At 36.3% G+C, this 18,951-nt stretch overlaps 9 protein-coding genes and 1 pseudogene across 10 annotated transcripts; 5 read left to right on the forward strand and 5 right to left on the reverse strand.

The window, feature by feature from the left end:
* Positions 1 to 3: 3 nt before the first annotated feature.
* On the forward strand, positions 4 to 483 carry LOC109580929 (protein CEBPZOS-like). Its single transcript, XM_019994526.1, has 3 exons — positions 4 to 149; positions 210 to 254; positions 300 to 483. Exons 1-3 carry the CDS (start codon positions 38 to 40, stop codon positions 377 to 379), a joined length of 237 nt encoding a protein of 78 aa, XP_019850085.1. The 5' UTR covers positions 4 to 37; the 3' UTR covers positions 380 to 483.
* LOC105312014 (DNA replication factor Cdt1-like) lies at positions 348 to 2,405 on the reverse strand. Its single transcript, XM_019994487.1, has 8 exons — positions 2,046 to 2,405; positions 1,809 to 1,997; positions 1,535 to 1,757; positions 1,354 to 1,483; positions 1,130 to 1,305; positions 968 to 1,080; positions 578 to 912; positions 348 to 523 (listed from the first exon to the last, which is right to left on the reverse strand). The coding sequence occupies exons 1-7, from the start codon at positions 2,345 to 2,347 to the stop codon at positions 801 to 803; spliced, it is 1,245 nt and encodes a 414-aa protein (XP_019850046.1). The 5' UTR covers positions 2,348 to 2,405; the 3' UTR covers positions 348 to 523; positions 578 to 800.
* Positions 2,406 to 2,425: 20 nt separating this feature from the next.
* LOC100636686 (serine/threonine-protein phosphatase 2A regulatory subunit B'' subunit gamma-like) lies at positions 2,426 to 7,982 on the forward strand. The gene is made up of 19 exons (XM_003382492.3): positions 2,426 to 2,552; positions 2,626 to 3,130; positions 3,180 to 3,310; positions 3,357 to 3,406; positions 3,454 to 3,508; positions 3,583 to 3,639; positions 3,689 to 3,744; positions 3,803 to 3,859; positions 3,903 to 3,943; positions 4,139 to 4,209; positions 4,256 to 4,388; positions 5,208 to 5,263; positions 6,488 to 6,563; positions 6,612 to 6,672; positions 6,718 to 6,793; positions 6,846 to 6,983; positions 7,399 to 7,458; positions 7,514 to 7,581; positions 7,735 to 7,982. Exons 2-19 carry the CDS (start codon positions 3,064 to 3,066, stop codon positions 7,844 to 7,846), a joined length of 1,365 nt encoding a protein of 454 aa, XP_003382540.1. The 5' UTR covers positions 2,426 to 2,552; positions 2,626 to 3,063; the 3' UTR covers positions 7,847 to 7,982.
* Positions 5,338 to 6,385, reverse strand: LOC100637317 (ADP-ribosylation factor 3 pseudogene; annotated as a pseudogene). The gene has a single exon (XR_002184442.1). The product of XR_002184442.1 is annotated as an ADP-ribosylation factor 3 pseudogene (transcript).
* LOC100637192 (uncharacterized) lies at positions 7,855 to 8,840 on the reverse strand. The gene is made up of 3 exons (XM_003382496.3): positions 8,708 to 8,840; positions 8,331 to 8,660; positions 7,855 to 8,014 (listed from the first exon to the last, which is right to left on the reverse strand). Exons 1-3 carry the CDS (start codon positions 8,815 to 8,817, stop codon positions 7,966 to 7,968), a joined length of 489 nt encoding a protein of 162 aa, XP_003382544.1. The 5' UTR covers positions 8,818 to 8,840; the 3' UTR covers positions 7,855 to 7,965.
* A 52-nt stretch (positions 8,841 to 8,892) lies between these two features.
* LOC100636813 (AN1-type zinc finger protein 3-like) lies at positions 8,893 to 10,283 on the forward strand. Its single transcript, XM_003382493.3, has 4 exons — positions 8,893 to 9,047; positions 9,116 to 9,156; positions 9,302 to 9,631; positions 9,940 to 10,283. The coding sequence occupies exons 1-4, from the start codon at positions 8,998 to 9,000 to the stop codon at positions 10,092 to 10,094; spliced, it is 576 nt and encodes a 191-aa protein (XP_003382541.1). The 5' UTR covers positions 8,893 to 8,997; the 3' UTR covers positions 10,095 to 10,283.
* Positions 10,254 to 11,249, reverse strand: LOC100637065 (peptidyl-prolyl cis-trans isomerase FKBP2-like). Its single transcript, XM_003382495.3, has 5 exons — positions 11,049 to 11,249; positions 10,881 to 10,974; positions 10,810 to 10,831; positions 10,671 to 10,753; positions 10,254 to 10,468 (listed from the first exon to the last, which is right to left on the reverse strand). The coding sequence occupies exons 1-5, from the start codon at positions 11,226 to 11,228 to the stop codon at positions 10,407 to 10,409; spliced, it is 441 nt and encodes a 146-aa protein (XP_003382543.2). The 5' UTR covers positions 11,229 to 11,249; the 3' UTR covers positions 10,254 to 10,406.
* A 25-nt stretch (positions 11,250 to 11,274) lies between these two features.
* Positions 11,275 to 12,114, forward strand: LOC100636938 (probable small nuclear ribonucleoprotein Sm D2). Its single transcript, XM_003382494.3, has 3 exons — positions 11,275 to 11,370; positions 11,431 to 11,542; positions 11,787 to 12,114. The coding sequence occupies exons 1-3, from the start codon at positions 11,363 to 11,365 to the stop codon at positions 12,024 to 12,026; spliced, it is 360 nt and encodes a 119-aa protein (XP_003382542.1). The 5' UTR covers positions 11,275 to 11,362; the 3' UTR covers positions 12,027 to 12,114.
* Positions 12,115 to 12,151: 37 nt separating this feature from the next.
* LOC100638921 (sulfatase-modifying factor 1-like) lies at positions 12,152 to 13,403 on the forward strand. Its single transcript, XM_003382424.3, has one exon. The coding sequence runs from the start codon at positions 12,177 to 12,179 to the stop codon at positions 13,257 to 13,259; it is 1,083 nt and encodes a 360-aa protein (XP_003382472.1). The 5' UTR covers positions 12,152 to 12,176; the 3' UTR covers positions 13,260 to 13,403.
* On the reverse strand, positions 13,331 to 18,864 carry LOC100639049 (fibropellin-1-like). The gene is made up of 23 exons (XM_019994475.1): positions 18,776 to 18,864; positions 18,418 to 18,720; positions 18,044 to 18,368; positions 17,934 to 17,994; positions 17,826 to 17,884; positions 17,696 to 17,767; positions 17,248 to 17,417; positions 17,091 to 17,201; positions 16,926 to 17,039; positions 16,760 to 16,873; positions 16,603 to 16,713; positions 16,435 to 16,548; positions 15,514 to 15,627; positions 15,351 to 15,464; positions 15,180 to 15,290; positions 15,016 to 15,129; positions 14,742 to 14,966; positions 14,577 to 14,684; positions 14,363 to 14,518; positions 14,033 to 14,306; positions 13,820 to 13,978; positions 13,562 to 13,771; positions 13,331 to 13,513 (listed from the first exon to the last, which is right to left on the reverse strand). The coding sequence occupies exons 1-23, from the start codon at positions 18,818 to 18,820 to the stop codon at positions 13,473 to 13,475; spliced, it is 3,225 nt and encodes a 1,074-aa protein (XP_019850034.1). The 5' UTR covers positions 18,821 to 18,864; the 3' UTR covers positions 13,331 to 13,472.
* Between the last annotated feature and the right edge of the window lie 87 nt (positions 18,865 to 18,951).

An 18,951-nucleotide genomic window follows, 5' to 3' on the forward strand; every position in this document is an offset into this window, starting at 1 on the left:
CGTGGCCAGTTATTAGTATCAAGTTATAAAACTGAAGATGCCACTGACAAGAATTGGGAGATGGACTGTGTTGTATGGTATCGTGGCCTTAGAGGTAGCAGCCATTACTGGAACATACTATGTGTGGCACAACATGAACACCAGCCAAAGTAAAAAAAATACCTTTAATATATTAGTTTTATAATAATTATTTTAATAACAATTGATAGGCTATAGAAAGAAAATGTACGAAAAGCATCCACTTGTATTAGAAGGTAACTCGATAGATTAGAATGTAGTTGTATTCTATTAATTTGCAGCATTTTATAAGTCGTGCAGTGCAGTTGGGATAGTAGGAGTAAAGGAACATGATATGGAGGAATGGAAGAAAAATCAATAAAAGATCCAGAAATAATCATAAATTATTATTTACTAAATATTGTGATGTAAACATTGTGACAGAAATGCATCATGACAGTAAATGAGATCAAAATTAAATGAAAACTTTTAAGAGAGTAAGTGTATTAGTGTTTGGGATACAACTCTATAGAGAATGAGAGAGTGAGTGATAGTAACACTGAGGAGCATTTCATTTTACTTTGTCATCACGATTTCTCAAACTGCTCCTCTTTCTTTTTAATGTAGTCATTAATCTTTTGCTGTGGCATGTCCTTGTTCTTCATTTTCATGTACCTGCTCTTTCTGGCTGTCACAGTATAACACCAGTTTGGTATCGTGTTCATTAACAGCTCCACATGTGCCTCCACCTGTTCTGTATTGCAAATTTGCAATAATTGATAGTTATACTCATATCATTGTGATCAATTTTTTTCTAAAATCTTACCAGGTGATAAATTAGACGAATGACTGTCTGATATCTTTTGTAATAAGTGACTCCAAAGAATTGCTGCTTTACCCTCAGTTACAAATAATCTTCCAGACAAAAAAAAGTATGAAAATTATATAAAAATTTGAAAAACTCATTTACTGTCTTATTATTCGGCACATTTCTGATAGTCTTGATAGCATTATGAGCTGCTTTTCAGTTTCGTCACTTCTCGTCATGGCAATAGCAGCCTTTGTTGCCTCTTTCTTTCGTATCTAAAAATAGCAAAAATAGTCACAGTGGTATCTTAATACTTAATCACACCCTTTCAATTAATGCTGGTGACACACCCTTTAGAATACCAGTAGGTGTGGCCTCGGGAATTGGAGATTCGCTGCTTTGAGGGCTTTCCTTATTTAATTTCTCTAGTGCAGTTTTCACTCTTGATGATAGTTTTAGCTCAGTTTGTTTTAACAGATCACTTGCTGAATTATAACTTTCTATAAACCAAAAATAGCAACATAACGCCAAATAAGAAAGTGAACTACCATTAACTGGTGGGCGTGGTATTTCAGCCTCCGGAGGATCTGGAACTGAACCAAGTTCAAATTTGACGTGCCAGTTACATAATTTATCATCAGGAACATACACTGGTGGTTTTAAAGAAGAAAGGTATGCCTGTTATAAAGAATAAACTCATACCAACAATTCAATCTTACTAATACTAACCTGGTGGTGCATTTTTGTTTGGGATAGTAATTTATCATGAAATATTTTCTCCCTCTCAAGCAATACTGTAGGACTCCACTTGATTATATTAGAGCTAATTGTTAGCTGGTAATTATTGAATTCCTCTTTCGTCAGTGAACCTGGAACATTCTTCTCTTGACGTAGAACCAAACTCTCGGGAAAGAGATACTTCATTTGAGCTATGTCCTTCATCTCAAAATTCCTAAAAATAAAATAAAATAAAAATAAACTAGTAGAGAATGCACTGACTTACCTCCTAGTCATTTCTTCCACAGCTTTCTTCAATTTACGAAAAGTGCAAGTCTCCTTTCTGTTCTCCAACATTGAGAGTGCAACGTTTGCACATCTGAACTTCTCCTTTAGCAGCCTGTATCTGTATGGTAGTTGCAAATTCTTGGTTGTGGTAGTCACACTAGTCAGATCGTCATATTTCAATGCCCTCCTGTCATGATAATGCAAAGATAATGGAAGGTTTGATTCAATAACTCACTTTATGCCTCGCTTTACTTCTTTATGCGGACTGGCCTTCAACGGACTGTGGACTTCAACCGTAGAGAACTTTGATAGACTTGGAGACTTAGTGGGTGTGGTTTGTAGTGCTTGAGGAGGAGGAGGAGGTGCCACATCGGCCTCATCTTTGCCCTTCTCTTTTTTCCCGCTGGTGCTCTTGGGTGTGGTGGTGGGTCTAATGCATGTGTTCTCTGTCAGTCTCTTCTTCACTTTCCTCTCATCGTCGGATCTTTTCTTCACCACTTGAAATGGAAGTACTGTCTGTTTCTCGGACTTCGACATCCACCATTAATGATAAAAATTATTTTAAATAAATTTAAAATTTTAATTTTAAAAAAATTATCAGAGATTCAGAGCCACACCCACCACTTTGAAAAACAAAATGGCGCGACAGGCAATCAAATCTTTAGCTTTGGTTGGAGGAATAACTGGAGTTGGATGGGCTCTTATGACATATGTATCTCCTAAATCAGAGGAAGTAAAAAAGGTAGATTGAAGTCTGTAGTTGATATAAATAAGCATAGAAATAGTAGAGTAGTAATATTCATATTATATAATAGAAACTTCCAGAGGATGAAGTAAGAAAAGCTAAAGATAGAAATGAGATGATTTTTCAACATCTTCAGGAAGTGGCTAGAAGCAAAGAGCCATTTTGGAAGATCAAGCCTCCTCAGTTTGATAACACTGATAATATTAAAACCAACTCAAGCTCTGTAACTAAATGATTATCACATATTAATCAATGTGTCTTTGTATTTATATGTATGTGTATGTGATTTGTTCACTGTACTATCATATTTGTAAAAGCTATAAGCAGCTTTTATTTTTCTTGTTTAGCGACAATTGTTAGTATTTTTAATGAAAAATGAATTCATCTCGATTGTCATTGATTTGTTAATGTAGTTCAAGGCTTAAGCATGAGAAAATTCAGAATTAGAAGATGGGCGTGGTAATTATAGACATAATGGGCGTGTCTCAATGGATTTGAAATCAATATCATGAGTTGGGTAGAAACATTAAAACAGTTCAACGCAGACAAGAAAGAGAGCAAAAGTAAAGAAAAAAGTAAGCAAAGGAAATGATCTATAACAATTAACTTCATTGGTTGGACTAGGACCTCGCACTGCTCCTCATCCCAAAGAAACTGATGAAGAACTATTCTCAAGATACTACTGTAAATTTAAACAAGACTCAAAAGCTACTAGAGGCAGTCTTGGTGTAAATATACCTCGTTTTTACTCTAAAGTAAGCCAATATATATTATATTCAATGTTTACGTACTTTTGTGTAGCCACCTAGTGAGGGGAATGTACTGGAGCTGAAGTTGAGAGAGGAGGCAAGGTAGGCCTGGGAAATTATCATTGATAAGGATTGATGCTTTATTGTAGAGCTGCTTTCCTTCAGAGACGAAGCTCGGAATTAATGGACAATGAAGAATTACAAGTGTGTATTATTAACATTAATATTCAGAATCCTAATAAAATATTGTATAAAATGCTTAAATTATTTTATGGTAGAATTTGTGGACAATACTGGAAGAGAAGAACACGCCCCCTGATGTTGGTGACGAGCAGGTTAGCATTTGTACATTTTAATTAGAATGTTCGTTATTGTGTTCTAAAGATGATTGGCTATCTTGAATTCATGAGTATCTATAACGACGTCTCCGAGAAATGTCGGTAAGAAAACCAATTATTTACAATTAAAATGCATTATAAATTAAATTAACTTTTATAGTACATTCATTACAACCGAAACATTTACAAAATTGCTTAAAGACGATCCATTGAGAAGGTATGATGGTGTCAATTAAAATGTCTTATTGGTGTTATTGTAGGATATCTATTTCCCAGCTATTCTCTTATGTAATGAGAAAAGGTAACCGTTCATATTGTTCACTATTCTTTCCCTCCATTATAATGTCACTAATTGAAGTCCTTAATGTGCAGATCTGTTTATTTATAGCATGGGATTGTTTGATTTCCTTGTTATAGTTTACAGTTTATTTATAGTTACATAAACACGGTACATTACAGTATACTTACTCTTCTCTCTCTCTCTCTCTCTCTAAAGTATGGTTGCAACAAACTCGCATCGGACTTAGTCTTTTTGACATACAAGGCCTTGGGTTTTTACGAGAATCTGTAAATAAATAATAATAAATAATTTCTAATAATTTTTTAAAAACAGGATCTTGAGAATTATATACTTGAGCTTATACCAACCCTCCCTCGTCTTAGCCACCTAGAGGAGTCCTTCTACTCATTCTATGTCTGCACTGCCGTAAGGAAGTTCTTTTTCTTCCTGGATCCCCTAAAGACAGGTTAGACAAGGATCACATGTGGGCTCAATTATTTGTAAAGTGATAATTATCTGCCTGATGGTATGTGTATCATTTGAGCCATTACAACATATACATGTACTTATCTTATGATGGATGGCAGCATTGGTGTGTGTTTACATAATGGGATGGTCATTAATCAGTAATTATTATTGGTCTGATTAGATAGGTGTGGTCTAAGTCATGCATCCCAGGAATGCTTGAACTTTACAGTTGATAAACCTAGAGATTGGACTGGCTTTTTTAAAACTGAAAACTTTAAACTTTCTTGTTGAAAGTATAGGGTATTGAAAAAACAACAGGTCATATTGTGTCCTTAGAACAGCTTCACACTGTTTGTCACTTTTCCATTGTGTCTATGCAAGAGTTACTTTCATAGTATGAACCCAGTGAAGCTTTCCTAGTTTTACACATTCTCGCTAATCCTCTATAAATTGTGTAATCGACGATAATCATGTCTATAGATGGACCGAGGGACTAGTCCACAGTGTCCTAAATACATAGCACTGTGAAACACTGTAATATTGAATTTATCGTAATGGTCATAATCTATTCCTTATCAGGTTGTGTACGCCTGTATTCATTTCTACATTATGTCGATACCATTATTATTATCCTTGATTATTATCTTTGTCCTGTGTACATGTAAGCTCTTATATCAACTCTTGTACAACCTGCTACTACAAATATTGATAGTGTCAGAGACTGGATGTCCCTATATGTTTTACTCTTGGGATTACAGACATACTAATCTATTAGGCATTATATCAACTACTCCTCTCTCTCTCTCTCCTAATATAGGAAGGATAAAAATTCAAGATATCTTGGGCTGTGGGTTCCTTGATGATTTACTGGAAGTGAGTTTTTGAATTTGTCTCTATTTTTTAGTAATAATAATAATTATAAATAACGACACATACATTATACATTGTGTTTGTGCAAGTAAATAATTGGACAGTTGTGACATGTAAAAGAAGAGCATAAATGCACTTATTATAATAATTGAATCAAACTTAAGAAGATAATTAATAATACATACAATAATGATAATAATAATTTTATTGATTAGTTAGTACACACATAAACAGCATAATAATAATATAACTGAGAATGATAAAGTCATCATTACATTGATAAAACTCACTAAACAATGTATGCTTGCGCTCTTAATAAAAGAAAGTAAAGAGGGGAGAGGAGAGAGAGTGATAATGTTAAAGCTATAGGATCTATCTTCTGGTTTTCTTGAATTCCTTCACTAGTCTAGCTAACTCTTGCATACCCTCAAAGAGCCCATCGCCATTAGTGGCACACGTGCCTTGTATGTACCAGTCCCTGGTACGCATCTGGTTAAGACCGAGTCTGCTACCCACTTCACCTGGCGGGAGGGCATTGGGAAGATCTTGCTTGTTGGAGAGGACAACGACAGGTACTCCTCTCATCTCATCGGAATCCAGTATCCATTTTAGTTCGTCTCTACTCTCGTTGATCCTAGCTCTGTCGGAGGAGTCCACTACATAAACAAGGCCCTCAGTATTGTTGAAGTAATGCTTCCATAATGGCCTGATTTTGTCCTGTCCACCTACATCCCAGACGGTGAATGTTACACCTTTGACGGGTGTCACAGTCTCCACGTTGAAGCCTATCGTTGGTATGGAAGAGACTGTCTCGTTCAGTTTGAGCTTGTATAGGATGGTGGTTTTACCGGCAGCGTCCAGTCCAAGCATTAATATGCGAGCCTCGGATCCACCAAGTGATGAAAGCAGGCCCTTTAATTTTGAGGCAAGGTTTCCCATTATTTGTATTTAAGGTGCTCCTCTTCTTTCGTGTTTATGGTTCCTCTTCTTTGATACTGGTCCCTCTTCTCTTCTCTTTCTTTATATAAAGAGCACAGCCCTTGCTACACAGTCTTCACTATGCTGCTGATGATGACGGGCTCACCTACGCGCTGTCGATGAACTCGCAACACTTTCCGTCGTGGTCAGTGAGACGTGGCATAAGCATGTTACTATTAATAGATTTGCATCACGTGATACTGTTATTTTTGCCCACGCAATACATGCATTTGTGTTATTTTTCTGTAGCTCAGAGATGATGACATCAGTGTTGAAGCTGAGGAAGCAAATTGGTTTTCTGCACAGTCAGCTCTCAAAGTATACGGTAAGGAATGTGCATGCTTACAAGACATCACTTGTTATCATTCTGCAGGTCAATATCTATCGCTTGATGTGGATCACAATGGTATGCTTAACAAATCAGAACTTGCAAGGTAGTTTTAAATAAGCATCGATGCAAAAATAACTTACTTTGTTAGATTTGGAACGGGGACTTTGACTAAAGTTTTCATTGACAGAATATTTCAGGAGTGCCTTACTTATGAAGGAGAAGTTGTATGCTTATTATTATCATGATTGTTGAATCATAGTGTCTCACCATTTTTAGGATTATAGAACTTATTTGGATTTTGTTTTAGCAATGGAGAATAAACGCGAGCCCCAATCTTTGCAATATTTCTTTAGACTCCTGGATATTGATGGTAAAAGTGCACTGACTAGTTTCAGTATAAAGTATTTCTTTCGGGTAAGTTTATTTATCTAGTCTTGTATGCTACCTGACCTTTGGACAATTGCACATTCAATTCATTTTTATAAAGATAGATTCAATTAGATGTTTTTGCATGAAACAGAAATAAGGCTTACTCACAGTTTTAAAAATAGCAGCTTGACTTTCTAGAACAGGATTTCCCACACAAAGTTTGCTAAGTAAACTAACTAGCAAACTTGAGCAACTTCAGTTCAAACTTTCTACACAACATAAGGACATGTATGTATATCAAAAAAATTATAAAAATTTAGAATTCTCTCCTAGTCATTTTTGGGGAAATTTGGCCAAAATTCTAGTACAGGGAGATTCGGAACAACTTTAAAATTAATCATTATGCAATTATAATAAATTATGCAAATCATTATGTCTGTATGCACCACTTCTATTTTAGGCAATGCAAGAGCTAATAGAAGCACAGGGATATGAAGCTGTCAAATTTGAAGATGTTGAAGTGAGAGTCACTGATTGATTTAGTATAATGGTTCATTGAATTAACCTTGTACTAGCATGAAATATTTGACATGGTTAATCCTATGTGTCCAGGATATATTACATTACAAGATTTGATTAAAAGGTAAGCTAATAATGTATCATGTGCACAAATGTATAATACATATAAATGTACATATATATACATATAAATGTGTATCTGTGTCACTGCTGTCAACCTTAAGGAAATAAATGTTATTATTACCGTTGTTGTTTTGTCTCTAAAATATAATTATAGTGGACAAGGAGAGACTGTTGTAAACATGCTCACGGACTTGAATGGTTTCTTGAATTATGAGAATAGAGAGTTCTCGTTAGCAGAAGGGGGCGGTGAAGGCACTTTTGTTTGATATACGTCTTTTTTAGTTTTTAACCAAATCAACTTATATACATTAGACAAAAAAGTTTTAAATGTATAATAATTATTATTATTGATACTGTTGTTATTTGCTACCGAGATGAAATAGATTTAATAGAGTCTGAAAAGTCGATCACTCTTGTGCATGTCATCTATATAACTATAGAAGGAACAAAATTAACATTAATAGTACTGATAGCTTCCTTTATGTAATAGGTATTTACTATTACACTATACTATTGGATTACTGATGTGTGATACTGTGGTTAAATTTGGCTATGAGAATAATAGTAACTTGTAAGCTCACATGATGTACATGTACAAGTATACATAATGGCTCTGAGCTTCATGCAACCACCAATGTGTGTATGTGTGTGTGCTTGTAAATTGTGCACAATTTTAATTGGGAACGATACAGTTATTGTTATGATTGAGTTAAGTGTTTGCACAGTCTTAAGTGATAATGAGATCCTTACTTGGTCATGGGGCTATTAAGGTGTGGATATCTTTTCGGCCTTCTTGCTGACATCACTGGTGGACGGGACTCATTCGTACCCCATTTTGGTGGACGTGCAGACAATGTGTGCCCTCTTGATGGCAGCATTTCTCTCAGAGTGGACCATCTCTCACACCTGGTCTTCAGATCAGGAAACTGACTTTGTTGCTCCTTAGAACGAGAGAAAAACCCAAGAGGTTGACTAATCTCTGGCAGTGTCCATTGTTGGGGTATGTTTGGTCTGGATTGTGCTAGGAATTTGTGCCTTTGGGAGGGAGTCCTGCTTCTATTATCCAAAGGATTGTACCATCTGCAAAAGAGAAAGAATCAAATCATGGGTTAGCCTCTATTTTTTACCTGTCGACCCACACTAGCTCGTTCCATCTATCCTTTGGGATTGATCCAGCCCAAAAGTGTTTGCTAAATCCGGCAAAAGTGTCTCTATAGTTCGGGAGGCCAAGAGCCATTGTTTTGTTGTCATGGGATACGATGTGTTATACAATGACCCCGCCCAATCTACCATGCCCATATTTTCATAGCCTACATCATCCTCAGAAGACGCTGAAAGAGGAAAGGACATAAAAGACGAGACATTAGCGTAGTGTGCGAGGGTGACGGAGAGAACTGGTTACAGTGAAGGTAAAGACATGGCAGAGGCAGATGATCAACCAAAGAGATGTCCTTGTGGGTTCTGGGGGTAAGTTCTCTCATGTAGAGTATGTGTGGATGACCAGGCTCTACCGACTCTTGTCTCCTTATCATTAGGTCGGCTAGCACAATGAACCTCTGTTCACAGTGTTATAAAGGTATGGGATAGAAATATTAATTTCCTTTTGTGTGATACTTAACATTGTCACTTTAAAAAACACGACACAAAATTGAAGATCCATATTATATTGATTTATTTTTATTAAAAAAACATGTATGTATCTCCCTTTTTCTTTACTGTAGAACATTTGCGTAAAGCATCACAGTCATCAACTACTACTGACAACAACGCTAACAAGAACACAACTACATCGTCACTACTTACTGGCCTCCTTTCCCTTCCCCTCAGTTCTATGGCAACGACAGCTTCACCGGCAACAACTACATCAACAGAGAGCCACGATGGCCCCGCGGAACCAGAGGCCATGGATACAGCCAAAGACGAGAATTCAATAGATAATCAATCATCTCAACCGGAGGAAGAAAGACCAGTTCAAAAGAATAAAAAGAAATGCTGGATATGTCGAGTTAAATTAGAACTAGCTCAGAGAGAATTAGGCCACTGTAAATGTGGTAAGTCCCACTATGTCATTGTTGTAGCATACATTATTGCACACATGTAATACAAATTAATATTTTCATGAATGAGTGTAAACTCTGTGGGCTGTAATTCCTCTAATGTTTTCATCACAATAAGAAATGCTTTGGCATTCAAATAGTGATTAAGAGAAATCTTGTTTTGTTGAAAGATTTATAGCCCGTGACAATTAATTTGTTCATAGCTTCTTGGTATAACAAACTGGAATAGTTGTAGGTCATTTTTAGTTGACAAAACAGACAATTTCTCGTTAATTTAATTATTATTTATATAAAATTGCTAGGATACGTATTCTGTCTAATGCATCGTTTACCTGAACAGCACAACTGCATGTTTGATCATAAAGACAGTGGGAGGCAAGAAGCAATGAAGAAAATGGTTGATACAGGAAAGAAAAAGATTGGAAGGTCATTTCATAGGATGGATTCCAAAGCATAAGTCATTATTATAGTAGAACCAATAATAATAATAATTTATTATTATTATCGTTACTTAATTGTAATACATTTAAGCTTCCATACCTTTTAATTAACTGTGTATGTATGTGTGTGTATATGTGTGCGTGTGTATTTTTACAATACTACAGAATTGATTGTACATTTTGTAGTCAAAAGAGCATTAACAGAATCCTATGAAAAATAATTGGCAATAATGTGTGTGTGTCAGTAATCTAGCTAATACACAGCAGAGTCACATACAGACACACACTCAATAAAGATGGTGATGTTCTTAGTTGTCACTTGAATGACATCACAAATCTCCTTGTCGTTCTATCTTGAGTAATTCAACCTCAAAGACTAGAGTAGCACCCCCTACAATAATGCAGACAAGAAAGGACACAGACAGTAAAAGAGCAACTGTCACTCAAGGCATTAAACAAGATTGAAACTGACACATACAATCAAGACTAAAGTGATACAACATCATGTCAGTCATCCTTTGATTACTGACATTCAAATATAATATTCAAATAGCCAGATTCAATAAAGACTGGTATCATTATTATTAACTAGCCTGGTATCTTTGGAGGAGCTCCCCTGTCTCCATAGCCTAAATCAGAGGGTATAACCAGACGTCTTTTCTCTCCTTCGCACATGCTAAAGGGCAGTAACAAGTTAATATTTAAGTGTTAAATGGTGAAACAATAATCTACTTTAGAAGTCCCTGATCCCATCCTATTAGAAGTACTTGTTAATGAAATGACATATAGGGTATTGTTAATACCTTTTATGACTTGACCCACACCAAGTGTAAATGTAAACGGTTCATTTCGCGTGAGACTGCTATCAAACTGAGATCCATCCTCTTTCAGAGTACCCTGTACATTACAATTAATTTTATTTATACAATCAAACAAGTAGCATGGGTGTTGGTCATTAGGCGTGGTCTTACAGTGTAGTGCATTTGAAGCCTGTCACCTTTCTTTGTTCTCCTCTCACAGTTTTCTACTTTCTTCTTGATTCCTATTTGAAGTTTTCCTCCAGCTTCTACTTGCCATGACAAAGAGAGGAATAAGAAGAGTGCAATTAGATGAAGATTCATTTCAGACACACCCCCTTTGTTAGTTTGCATGTGGACCAGCTGCAGCTAGATCTATGCACACAATACGCATGCGCAGAGGGTGACTGTCACGTGTGATTTGGAGGGTAATTCTTGTTTTTGACTTTTTGTGTGGTTTTTTTTTCTTTAGCTTTTCTGGAGTAGATATGGCTTTGTAAGTTTATACTTGTTATGTGTGAGCCAGTGAACATGGATATAATTTTTTATGTTTCAGAGCAAAGCCAAAGAGTGAGATGTCAGAGGAGGAGTTACAGAAGAAGGAGGAAGAGGAGTTTAACACTGGTCCTCTATCACTTTTAACACAGTCCGTGAAGTACAACACACAGGTAATTATAAAATAAATGTGCACTGAATCTGCTAATGATTTTTTAATTTAATTTTTAATATTCTGGGGGCCACTCCCACTCATTAATTAACAAAGAGTTAATTTTTAATTATTGCAGCTACGTAGTAGAATTTGAGCTTATCTTAATGTAACTGAAGAACTATGTATTAATGTATGTATGCATAGAAAAGCTATGATTATTTTATAATATTTTATTTATGATCATTTTATATTATTCTGCCTAGGTTCTTATTAATTGTCGTAACAATCGGAAACTCCTTGCAAGAGTGAAGGCTTTTGACCGTCATTTCAACATGGTTCTCGAGAATGTGAAGGAAATGTGGACCGAGACACCAAAGACTGGGAAAGGAAAGAAGAAAGCTCGCCCTGTCAATAAGGACAGGTTCATTGCAAAGATGTTCATTAGAGGAGACTCGGTCATTCTTGTGTTACGTAATCCTGGAGTTGTTGCTGCTAAGACATAGTAGCTTCCTACTGCTCCCTCTTCCTGACACTTAGCATTTAACTATTAATCTCTTTTTAACTTGATTTATCCAATCATTATGAATTATCTACGAGGCGTGGCTGTATTGCTTTGAATTGTAGGGTGTGGCTGCAATTCTTGGCATAGTGGAATGGGTGGAAAAGTTGTGCTATTACTCCTTTTTCTTTTAGCTGGAGCCTGTTATGGGAACGTTGATGAAACCTGTGATGCTGAAGGGATCTGTATTGACACGGAAGAAGATGAAGGAGAAAAGGACTGTGGCTGTGGTGGCTCCTTGAGGGAAAGCATAACAGAGAGAGAAAAGAAGTCAGTGGAAAAGGAAGAGAGTGAAGAGCCCAAAGCCCAAGCTGAGGAAAAAATCCCAGAGAATGAGTTGGTTCTTATTCCAGGTGGTGTATTTAAAATGGGATTGGATAAACCAGTCATTCCTGAGGATGGAGAGACACCTTCGAGATCAGTCACAATCACTAGTTTCTACATGGACAAATATGAGGTGAGCAATGATGAGTATGGAAAGTTTGTATCCGATACAGGCTACGTTACTGAAACAGAGTCATTTGGTAATTCATTTGTGGTGGAGTATTTTATAAGTAAGGAGGTACAAGAAGGCATAACTCAAGCTGTTGCTAATGCTCCATGGTGGCTGCCAGTGGATAATGCTTCATGGAGACAGCCTGAAGGTATTGACAGCGACATTAAGGGACGAATGTCACATCCAGTAGTGCATGTATCCTGGAATGATGCAGATGCTTATTGCAAGTGGGCTGGGAAGAGATTACCTACAGAGGCAGAATGGGAGTATGCCTGTAGAGCAGGACTAAAGGACAGACTGTTTCCATGGGGAAACAACCCTACACCTCACGGAGAGCACTGGATGAACATTTGGCAGGGAAAATTTCCAATTAACAACACTCTTGATGACGGCTATGCTGGTCCTGGACCTGTTGATATTTTTCCGCCTAATAAGTTTGGTCTGTACAATATGGTGGGTAATGTCTGGGAATGGGTCTCAGACTGGTGGACTACTCATCATTCAAAGAAGGACCAAAAAGACCCAAAGGGGCCACCAACTGGCTCTGAAAAAGTCAAGAAAGGTGGCTCCTACATGTGCCATAAAGAATATTGCTATCGTTACAGATGTGCTGCAAGGAGTCAAAACACACCTGACAGTTCTGCACATAACTTGGGCTTTCGCTGTGCTAAATCTATTTGAGACAATAGACATATTATATATTATATAGTAGATTATATTGCTTCTATCTAGCTTACTTATGACCAAGCAGCTATTGAATTGAATGGCTCTATTGTTCATTATTATTATTATTATTATTTCTATACATACAAAACCACAAGTAAATAAGGAAGTTAATGCAATGCGATTGAAAAGAGATTGAAAATTTAAAAATGAGTATGCATGGATGCATCATCAGGGCTTTGAGTCTTCACTTCCAGTGTCACTGGATCTTTCTGAATGAGTAAAATATAATTTAACGACACAAGAAATAGTCAAAATACTTTTGAATGATCCAGTATAACGAGGAACTGCATACTCAGGTTCATCACTCTGTGATTGACCAGTATTAGCATAATAGTGGAGTGAATCATAGGGATGGAATGCACTACCAGCAACACTACTGGAATCATCAACTATAGACTCTGGAGGAACATACAAAGGGTTTTCAGCCATCAAGGTGTTGCCACTTCTGTTTTGGGTATAATCAACAACTAGAAATGTCCTATGAACATTGAGATAGTGGCTTTGACTTCACTTACACATTGACTCGTCTGATTTTGATAAATAATAGTGTCTGATGACTAGTGCTAGTACAATTGCTAGTATTGCAATTAAAATTACAAAGGCAATCGATCCAGCAATAATACCAGCAACAGATCCATTGGACATACCAACTTTTCCATCAGTTTCAACTGGTCCTGTTGATGGAATAACATTACCTTAATACATTAGCCAGAAAAAAAGTAACTCACCACTGATAATTGTGGTCACATTTTGGCATCTGATTCCATAATATCCTGTTGGGCAGCTACATTGAAACCTATTGGTGTTATTCACTGAAGAACAAGTACCACCATTTAAACAGGGCTTATAACTACAAGGCTGTGTCAAATCAACTTCACAACTCTTTCCAGTGTAAAGAGGTGGACAGGAGCAGTTGTATGTATTTGGTAGATTGGTACAGTTCCCATTGTTCTGGCAAGGAGAAGATGCACACGAATTGTAAAAGTCTTCACAATTTCTTCCCTACCAAATCAACACAGAATGATCTGCTTTGAATCAACAAAATTTGAAATGCTTACACTGTAATACTGATAACATAAGCAGCGGTAATCATTGATGAGATCAATACAATTTCCGTTGATGCAGGGATTTGGTAGGCACTCATTTACATCAATTTCACAAGTAGTCCCTGTGTAGCCAGGCTGACATTGACAGACTGCACTATTACCAGAAATCTAAACATAAAATCAGGATTTAATCTCATGTAAATTATGCAATACTGAAGCAACTCACAGAGCACTGTCCACCATTATTGCAAGGGTTCGGATTACAAAGATGTATTTGACAATTAGTGCCTTGATAGCCATTTTCACACAAGCAATAATGCCCATTTGGTGTATTCTAGTGTAAATACAATACAATAAATATTGTGCTTAACCGATTTGATATCTCACTTACAAAGCAGACTCCATTTCTACATGGGTTTAATTGACAACCGTTAACATGAATCTGACATAGTTTCCCAGTATAAGGATAAGGGCATAGACAGGCAAAGCCTTCATCAGTGATTACGCATGAGCCACCATTTTCACACGGATTTAAAGAACAAATGCTGATTGGTATATCACATTTACTTCCAGTGTATAACAATGGGCATGTGCATGTGTATGAATTAATTCCATCCTAAGGGAAGATCATAAATTTTAGCAAATAGCAATATATGCAAGCTAACAGTGCAGTTTCCTCCATTTTTACAAGGATTAGGTATGCAGTCATTGATGTTTCTGTCACACAGAGTTCCATTATATCCAGTATCACATGTGCATGTAAATGAATTGATGCTATCCTGCACAAACAAATGAAAATGATGCCATAACGTATTAATTATGTACATACATTGCAGGCTCCGTGAATACAAGGATTCGATTCACAGTCATCAATATCAACTGAGCAATTTGTTCCAGTAAATCCAGTTGGACACACACAACTATATCCATTGATTTTGTCCTTATTATATAAAAAAAATTATAAACTTTATTATTAAAAGTTTTAAAATCTCAAACGTACCACACACGTAGCTCCATTTGAACAAGGGGATGATGCACAGCTGCTTGTGACACTCTCACAGTGTACTCCGTAATACCCAGGAGGACAGAAACACCTGTAGCTGTTTATTCCATCCTATATATAATGATTCTAATCAAAAACAAAATTCTAACTTTATGCTTACAACACAAGTGCCTTCATTTTGACACGGGGAGTCAGCACAATCATTAATGTTGATCTGACAGCTGATTCCATCATAGCCTTGAGCACATGAGCAAGTATAATTATTGATACCGTCCTGTTATGAAACATAAAAAATATATACATAATTTCAGCTGTTATATCATATAGTTCGTGTGATGATGTATCAAAAAATATAATAAAAATTTGGGCTGATTTCAAAGCCATTTTTGAGAAAAATCATAGGCTATAGTACAGGGTATTTTTCAGAATTTTGGTGTTTTAAAAATGGCCGTAACTTGAAAAGTTGAAGCCGGAATTAGCTCAAACTTTCTACACAGCATAAGAACATCAATATACATCAGAAAATGTAATAAAAATTTAGGGTGATTTTGGAGCCATTTTTTGGAAAAAACCATGGGCTATAGTACAGGGAAAATTTTCAAAATTGGCTCATTTTTAAAAATGACCATAACTCTAAAATTTGAGCTCAGAATTGGCTCAAACTTTCTACACAGCATAAGTACATCAATATACATCAGAAAATGTAATAAAAATTTGGGGTGATTTTGGAGCCATTTTTTGGGAAAAACCATGGGCTATAATAGTACAGGAAAAATTTTCAAAATTGGCTCATTTTAAAAAATGACCATAGCTCGAAAATTTGAGTTTAGAATCGGCTCAAACTTTCTACACAGCATAAGTACATCAATATGTATCAGAAAATGTAATAAAAGTTTGGGGTGATTTTGGAGCCATTTTTTGGAAAAAACCATGGGCTATCCTTGGATATTATTCAGAATTTTGGCATTTTCTTAAAATGGCTGTAACTTAAAAAATTGTAGCCAGAATCAGCTCAAACTTCTACACATCATAAAGACATAAATATATATCAGAAAATGTAATAAAAATGGCAATTACGAACAATACAAGTCCCTCCATTAAAGCAAGAGTTAGGAGTGCAATCATCAATATTTGCACTGCAGTTCTTTCCTGTCCATCCAGAAGCACAGGTGCAATAATAATCATTAATTAAATCCTAATATGATATAAATTATTCAATTTTGAGTTCATTATAGTAGTAGTATTTTACCAGGCAAATTCCATTATTGCAAGGGTTTGGGACACAATCATCTATATTGAATTGACAAGTTATTCCAGTATATCCAGGCAAGCATGAGCATACATAGCCATTAGCAGTGTCCTAATGAAGATACTTAAACCACATGACTCTTTTATCCTTAACTTACAGTACAGTTAGCTCCATTTTGACATGGTGAGTTGGCACATCTATCAAGAACTGCTTCACAGTTTTTGCCATAATATCCAGATGGACAGTTACAACTATAACTATTGATACCGTCCTATATAAAAGGATTGAGAGTTCATTAATAATTATTTGGCATTCTTGCATACAATGCAAATCCCTTCATTAAGACAAGGATTGTGGGCACAGTCATCAATATTAACAGTGCAGTTGGGGCCAGTATAACCGGATATGCAAGAACATGTATAAGAGTTTATGCCATCCTAATAATAAAAATATAATCAAAATAAAAAGTAGTAAACATTAAGTCATACTGTGCATGATCCATAAACACAAGGGTTTGGGCTACAGTCATTAATATTATTCACACAAGTTGATCCAGTCCAACCAGGTGAACACGTACACGTGAACCCATTCAACTTGTCCTGTTAAAATCAATTTCAATGAGTGTCAATGAGCTTTTATTCTTACTGTACATATGCCACTGTTCTGGCAGGGATTCGGCTGGCACTCGTTAATCTCAGTTTCACAATTGATCCCAGTATATCCTGCTGCACACGCACACACATACCCACCAGCACCAGTGTCCGTACAATTAGCTCCATTCTGACAGGGAGCCCTGTTTTTGCATGGCACAAGATCTATAATATATATATATATATATATATATATTAAATTTAATTTTACCGAGGTAATTGTAAAGCCACATGCATAGGGAAGTATTGTTTACATGGTCAAAGGAAGCCACTTCTAACTTTACGCATGTTTACAGTAGTGTAACTTGATTTGATTGAGCTATCAAGTTTTTCGAGTTATGTGGTGAAGTGAGTCGGTGTATCACTTAAGTTTCATTAGGGCTTTACTCTACTCTAATGCTAAAGGGCAACCTTATAACAGTCAAGCAGACATTTAGACTCACCGATAGAACAGTTGTAGCCACCCCAGTTACTGTTACAGATGCACTCATTTGGAACAGTGCAGTATCCATTGACTAATAAATCAATAAATAAGATCAAAAAGGTAATTACAAAAATTTTGGTCATACGTACGGCAGCCTGGACGCTCTGTGCAGTTTGAGCAATCACTGCCACTCCATCCAGGGTTACATCTGGTGTTACATAGGAGAAATCTTTATATAAAAATGGTTTTATACTTACATGCAGTTACCGGGGAATAAACAAACACCACCAACTGGGTTACATTCCTTGATGCAAACAGCTTTAAAAATGTGTTTATAACTAATTTAATCAGAGTAGTGATTGCTTACCTGTCAAGCAATTATTGGTCTCATTTTTCCAGCCATCTATGCATCTTTTTTGTCCAGTGTTATCACAAGTGTAATGTCCTAGCCCATTGGTATTTGTTGGATTACAAAAAGTACTGCAAGTTGGTCCGTAATAGTTCTCCTGACATAGAACACGAAACTTTAGAGTGATAGCTCCTCCCCCATGGCTACCATTGTATGAAGAGGCAACAGTATATGCAGAATTGATCTGCAATGAAGTAAACTGAATGTAAACTTTGTCTACTAAATCGTCAGCATTGTTGTTTGCATCATCATCCATCACTTTTACATAAAGCTGAAATGAGCCCTGCAGATACAATGCATGATAAACATTAAATACTATTTAAAGAACATACTCTCCAAGTTGATCCAGTAAAGTTCATTGGATTGCTGATACCCTCACTGAGAGGTGCTTTAAAACCAATTGCATTAGACCCAAGATTTCCAGTCTGGTAGCTGCCAAGTGGGCAGTGCTCACTTGTTCTGTTGTAACCAAATGGCCGCATACAAAAGAGAAAACTGTTTTCACAGGATTTGTCACACTGGAATTCAAACCATTTCCATGTGTAACCATCACAGCATCTTCCAGCAGCATCATAGCCAGTACCATTCCATGATATTGCTTTTACTTGGAGCACATAACCTGCATTAGCTGTTTTCTATGCACAAAGTAAATGAATAAAAGTCGTGACAAAACTTTATCTCTATCATTACCAGTGACAACAGCAAGCAGAAAAGAGTAAACTTCAGTAAAAGCATCTTTCTGGTGAGCTTTCTTGTTCTTTGAAACTAAAACTTTAAGGTGTGGCTCAAATAGTTATTTAAACCATAAAATTAATGTGAGCCACACCTAAAAGTGGGATGTGTACTGTGTAGCATAATTATTTTCT

This window comes from Amphimedon queenslandica, unplaced genomic scaffold, assembly GCF_000090795.2.
Source record: "Amphimedon queenslandica unplaced genomic scaffold, v1.1 AMPQUscaffold_13521, whole genome shotgun sequence".
Lineage (NCBI taxonomy): Eukaryota > Metazoa > Porifera > Demospongiae > Haplosclerida > Niphatidae > Amphimedon > Amphimedon queenslandica.

Bases quoted from the DNA above. Each gene is read 5' to 3' on its own strand.
- LOC109580929 (XM_019994526.1), top strand. From the start codon at position 38: ATGCCACTGACAAGAATTGGGAGATGGACTGTGTTGTATGGTATCGTG. The intron at 150-209 runs GTAAAAAAAATA...AACAATTGATAG, and splicing joins CAACATGAACACCAGCCAAA to GCTATAGAAAGAAAATGTAC. The intron at 255-299 runs GTAACTCGATAG...ATTAATTTGCAG, and splicing joins GCATCCACTTGTATTAGAAG to CATTTTATAAGTCGTGCAGT.
- LOC105312014 (XM_019994487.1), bottom strand. From the start codon at position 2,347: ATGTCGAAGTCCGAGAAACAGACAGTACTTCCATTTCAAGTGGTGAAG. The intron at 1,998-2,045 runs GTGAGTTATTGA...TTATCATGACAG, and splicing joins GAAGTAAAGCGAGGCATAAA to GAGGGCATTGAAATATGACG. The intron at 1,758-1,808 runs GTAAGTCAGTGC...TTTTATTTTTAG, and splicing joins GTGGAAGAAATGACTAGGAG to GAATTTTGAGATGAAGGACA.
- LOC100636686 (XM_003382492.3), top strand. From the start codon at position 3,064: ATGAGTTGGGTAGAAACATTAAAACAGTTCAACGCAGACAAGAAAGAG. The intron at 3,944-4,138 runs GTAACCGTTCAT...CTCTCTCTAAAG, and splicing joins CTCTTATGTAATGAGAAAAG to TATGGTTGCAACAAACTCGC. The intron at 4,210-4,255 runs GTAAATAAATAA...TTTTAAAAACAG, and splicing joins TTGGGTTTTTACGAGAATCT to GATCTTGAGAATTATATACT.
- LOC100637192 (XM_003382496.3), bottom strand. From the start codon at position 8,817: ATGGCTCTTGGCCTCCCGAACTATAGAGACACTTTTGCCGGATTTAGC. The intron at 8,661-8,707 runs GTAAAAAATAGA...TCTCTTTTGCAG, and splicing joins GAGCTAGTGTGGGTCGACAG to ATGGTACAATCCTTTGGATA. The intron at 8,015-8,330 runs GTAAGGATCTCA...TTCCTTCTATAG, and splicing joins CTTAATAGCCCCATGACCAA to TTATATAGATGACATGCACA.
- LOC100636813 (XM_003382493.3), top strand. From the start codon at position 8,998: ATGGCAGAGGCAGATGATCAACCAAAGAGATGTCCTTGTGGGTTCTGG. The intron at 9,048-9,115 runs GTAAGTTCTCTC...CCTTATCATTAG, and splicing joins TGTCCTTGTGGGTTCTGGGG to GTCGGCTAGCACAATGAACC. The intron at 9,157-9,301 runs GTATGGGATAGA...TCTTTACTGTAG, and splicing joins CTGTTCACAGTGTTATAAAG to AACATTTGCGTAAAGCATCA.
- LOC100637065 (XM_003382495.3), bottom strand. From the start codon at position 11,228: ATGCAAACTAACAAAGGGGGTGTGTCTGAAATGAATCTTCATCTAATT. The intron at 10,975-11,048 runs GTAAGACCACGC...TGTAATGTACAG, and splicing joins GGCTTCAAATGCACTACACT to GGTACTCTGAAAGAGGATGG. The intron at 10,754-10,809 runs GTAGATTATTGT...ACTGCCCTTTAG, and splicing joins TGGGATCAGGGACTTCTAAA to CATGTGCGAAGGAGAGAAAA.
- LOC100636938 (XM_003382494.3), top strand. The intron at 11,543-11,786 runs GTAATTATAAAA...TATTCTGCCTAG, and splicing joins CCGTGAAGTACAACACACAG to GTTCTTATTAATTGTCGTAA.
- LOC100638921 (XM_003382424.3), top strand. From the start codon at position 12,177: ATGGGTGGAAAAGTTGTGCTATTACTCCTTTTTCTTTTAGCTGGAGCC.
- LOC100639049 (XM_019994475.1), bottom strand. From the start codon at position 18,820: ATGCTTTTACTGAAGTTTACTCTTTTCTGCTTGCTGTTGTCACTG. The intron at 16,874-16,925 runs GTATGCAAGAAT...CCTTTTATATAG, and splicing joins TTAATGAAGGGATTTGCATT to GACGGTATCAATAGTTATAG. The intron at 13,979-14,032 runs GTGAGTTACTTT...TTCCATCAACAG, and splicing joins TGTGACCACAATTATCAGTG to GACCAGTTGAAACTGATGGA.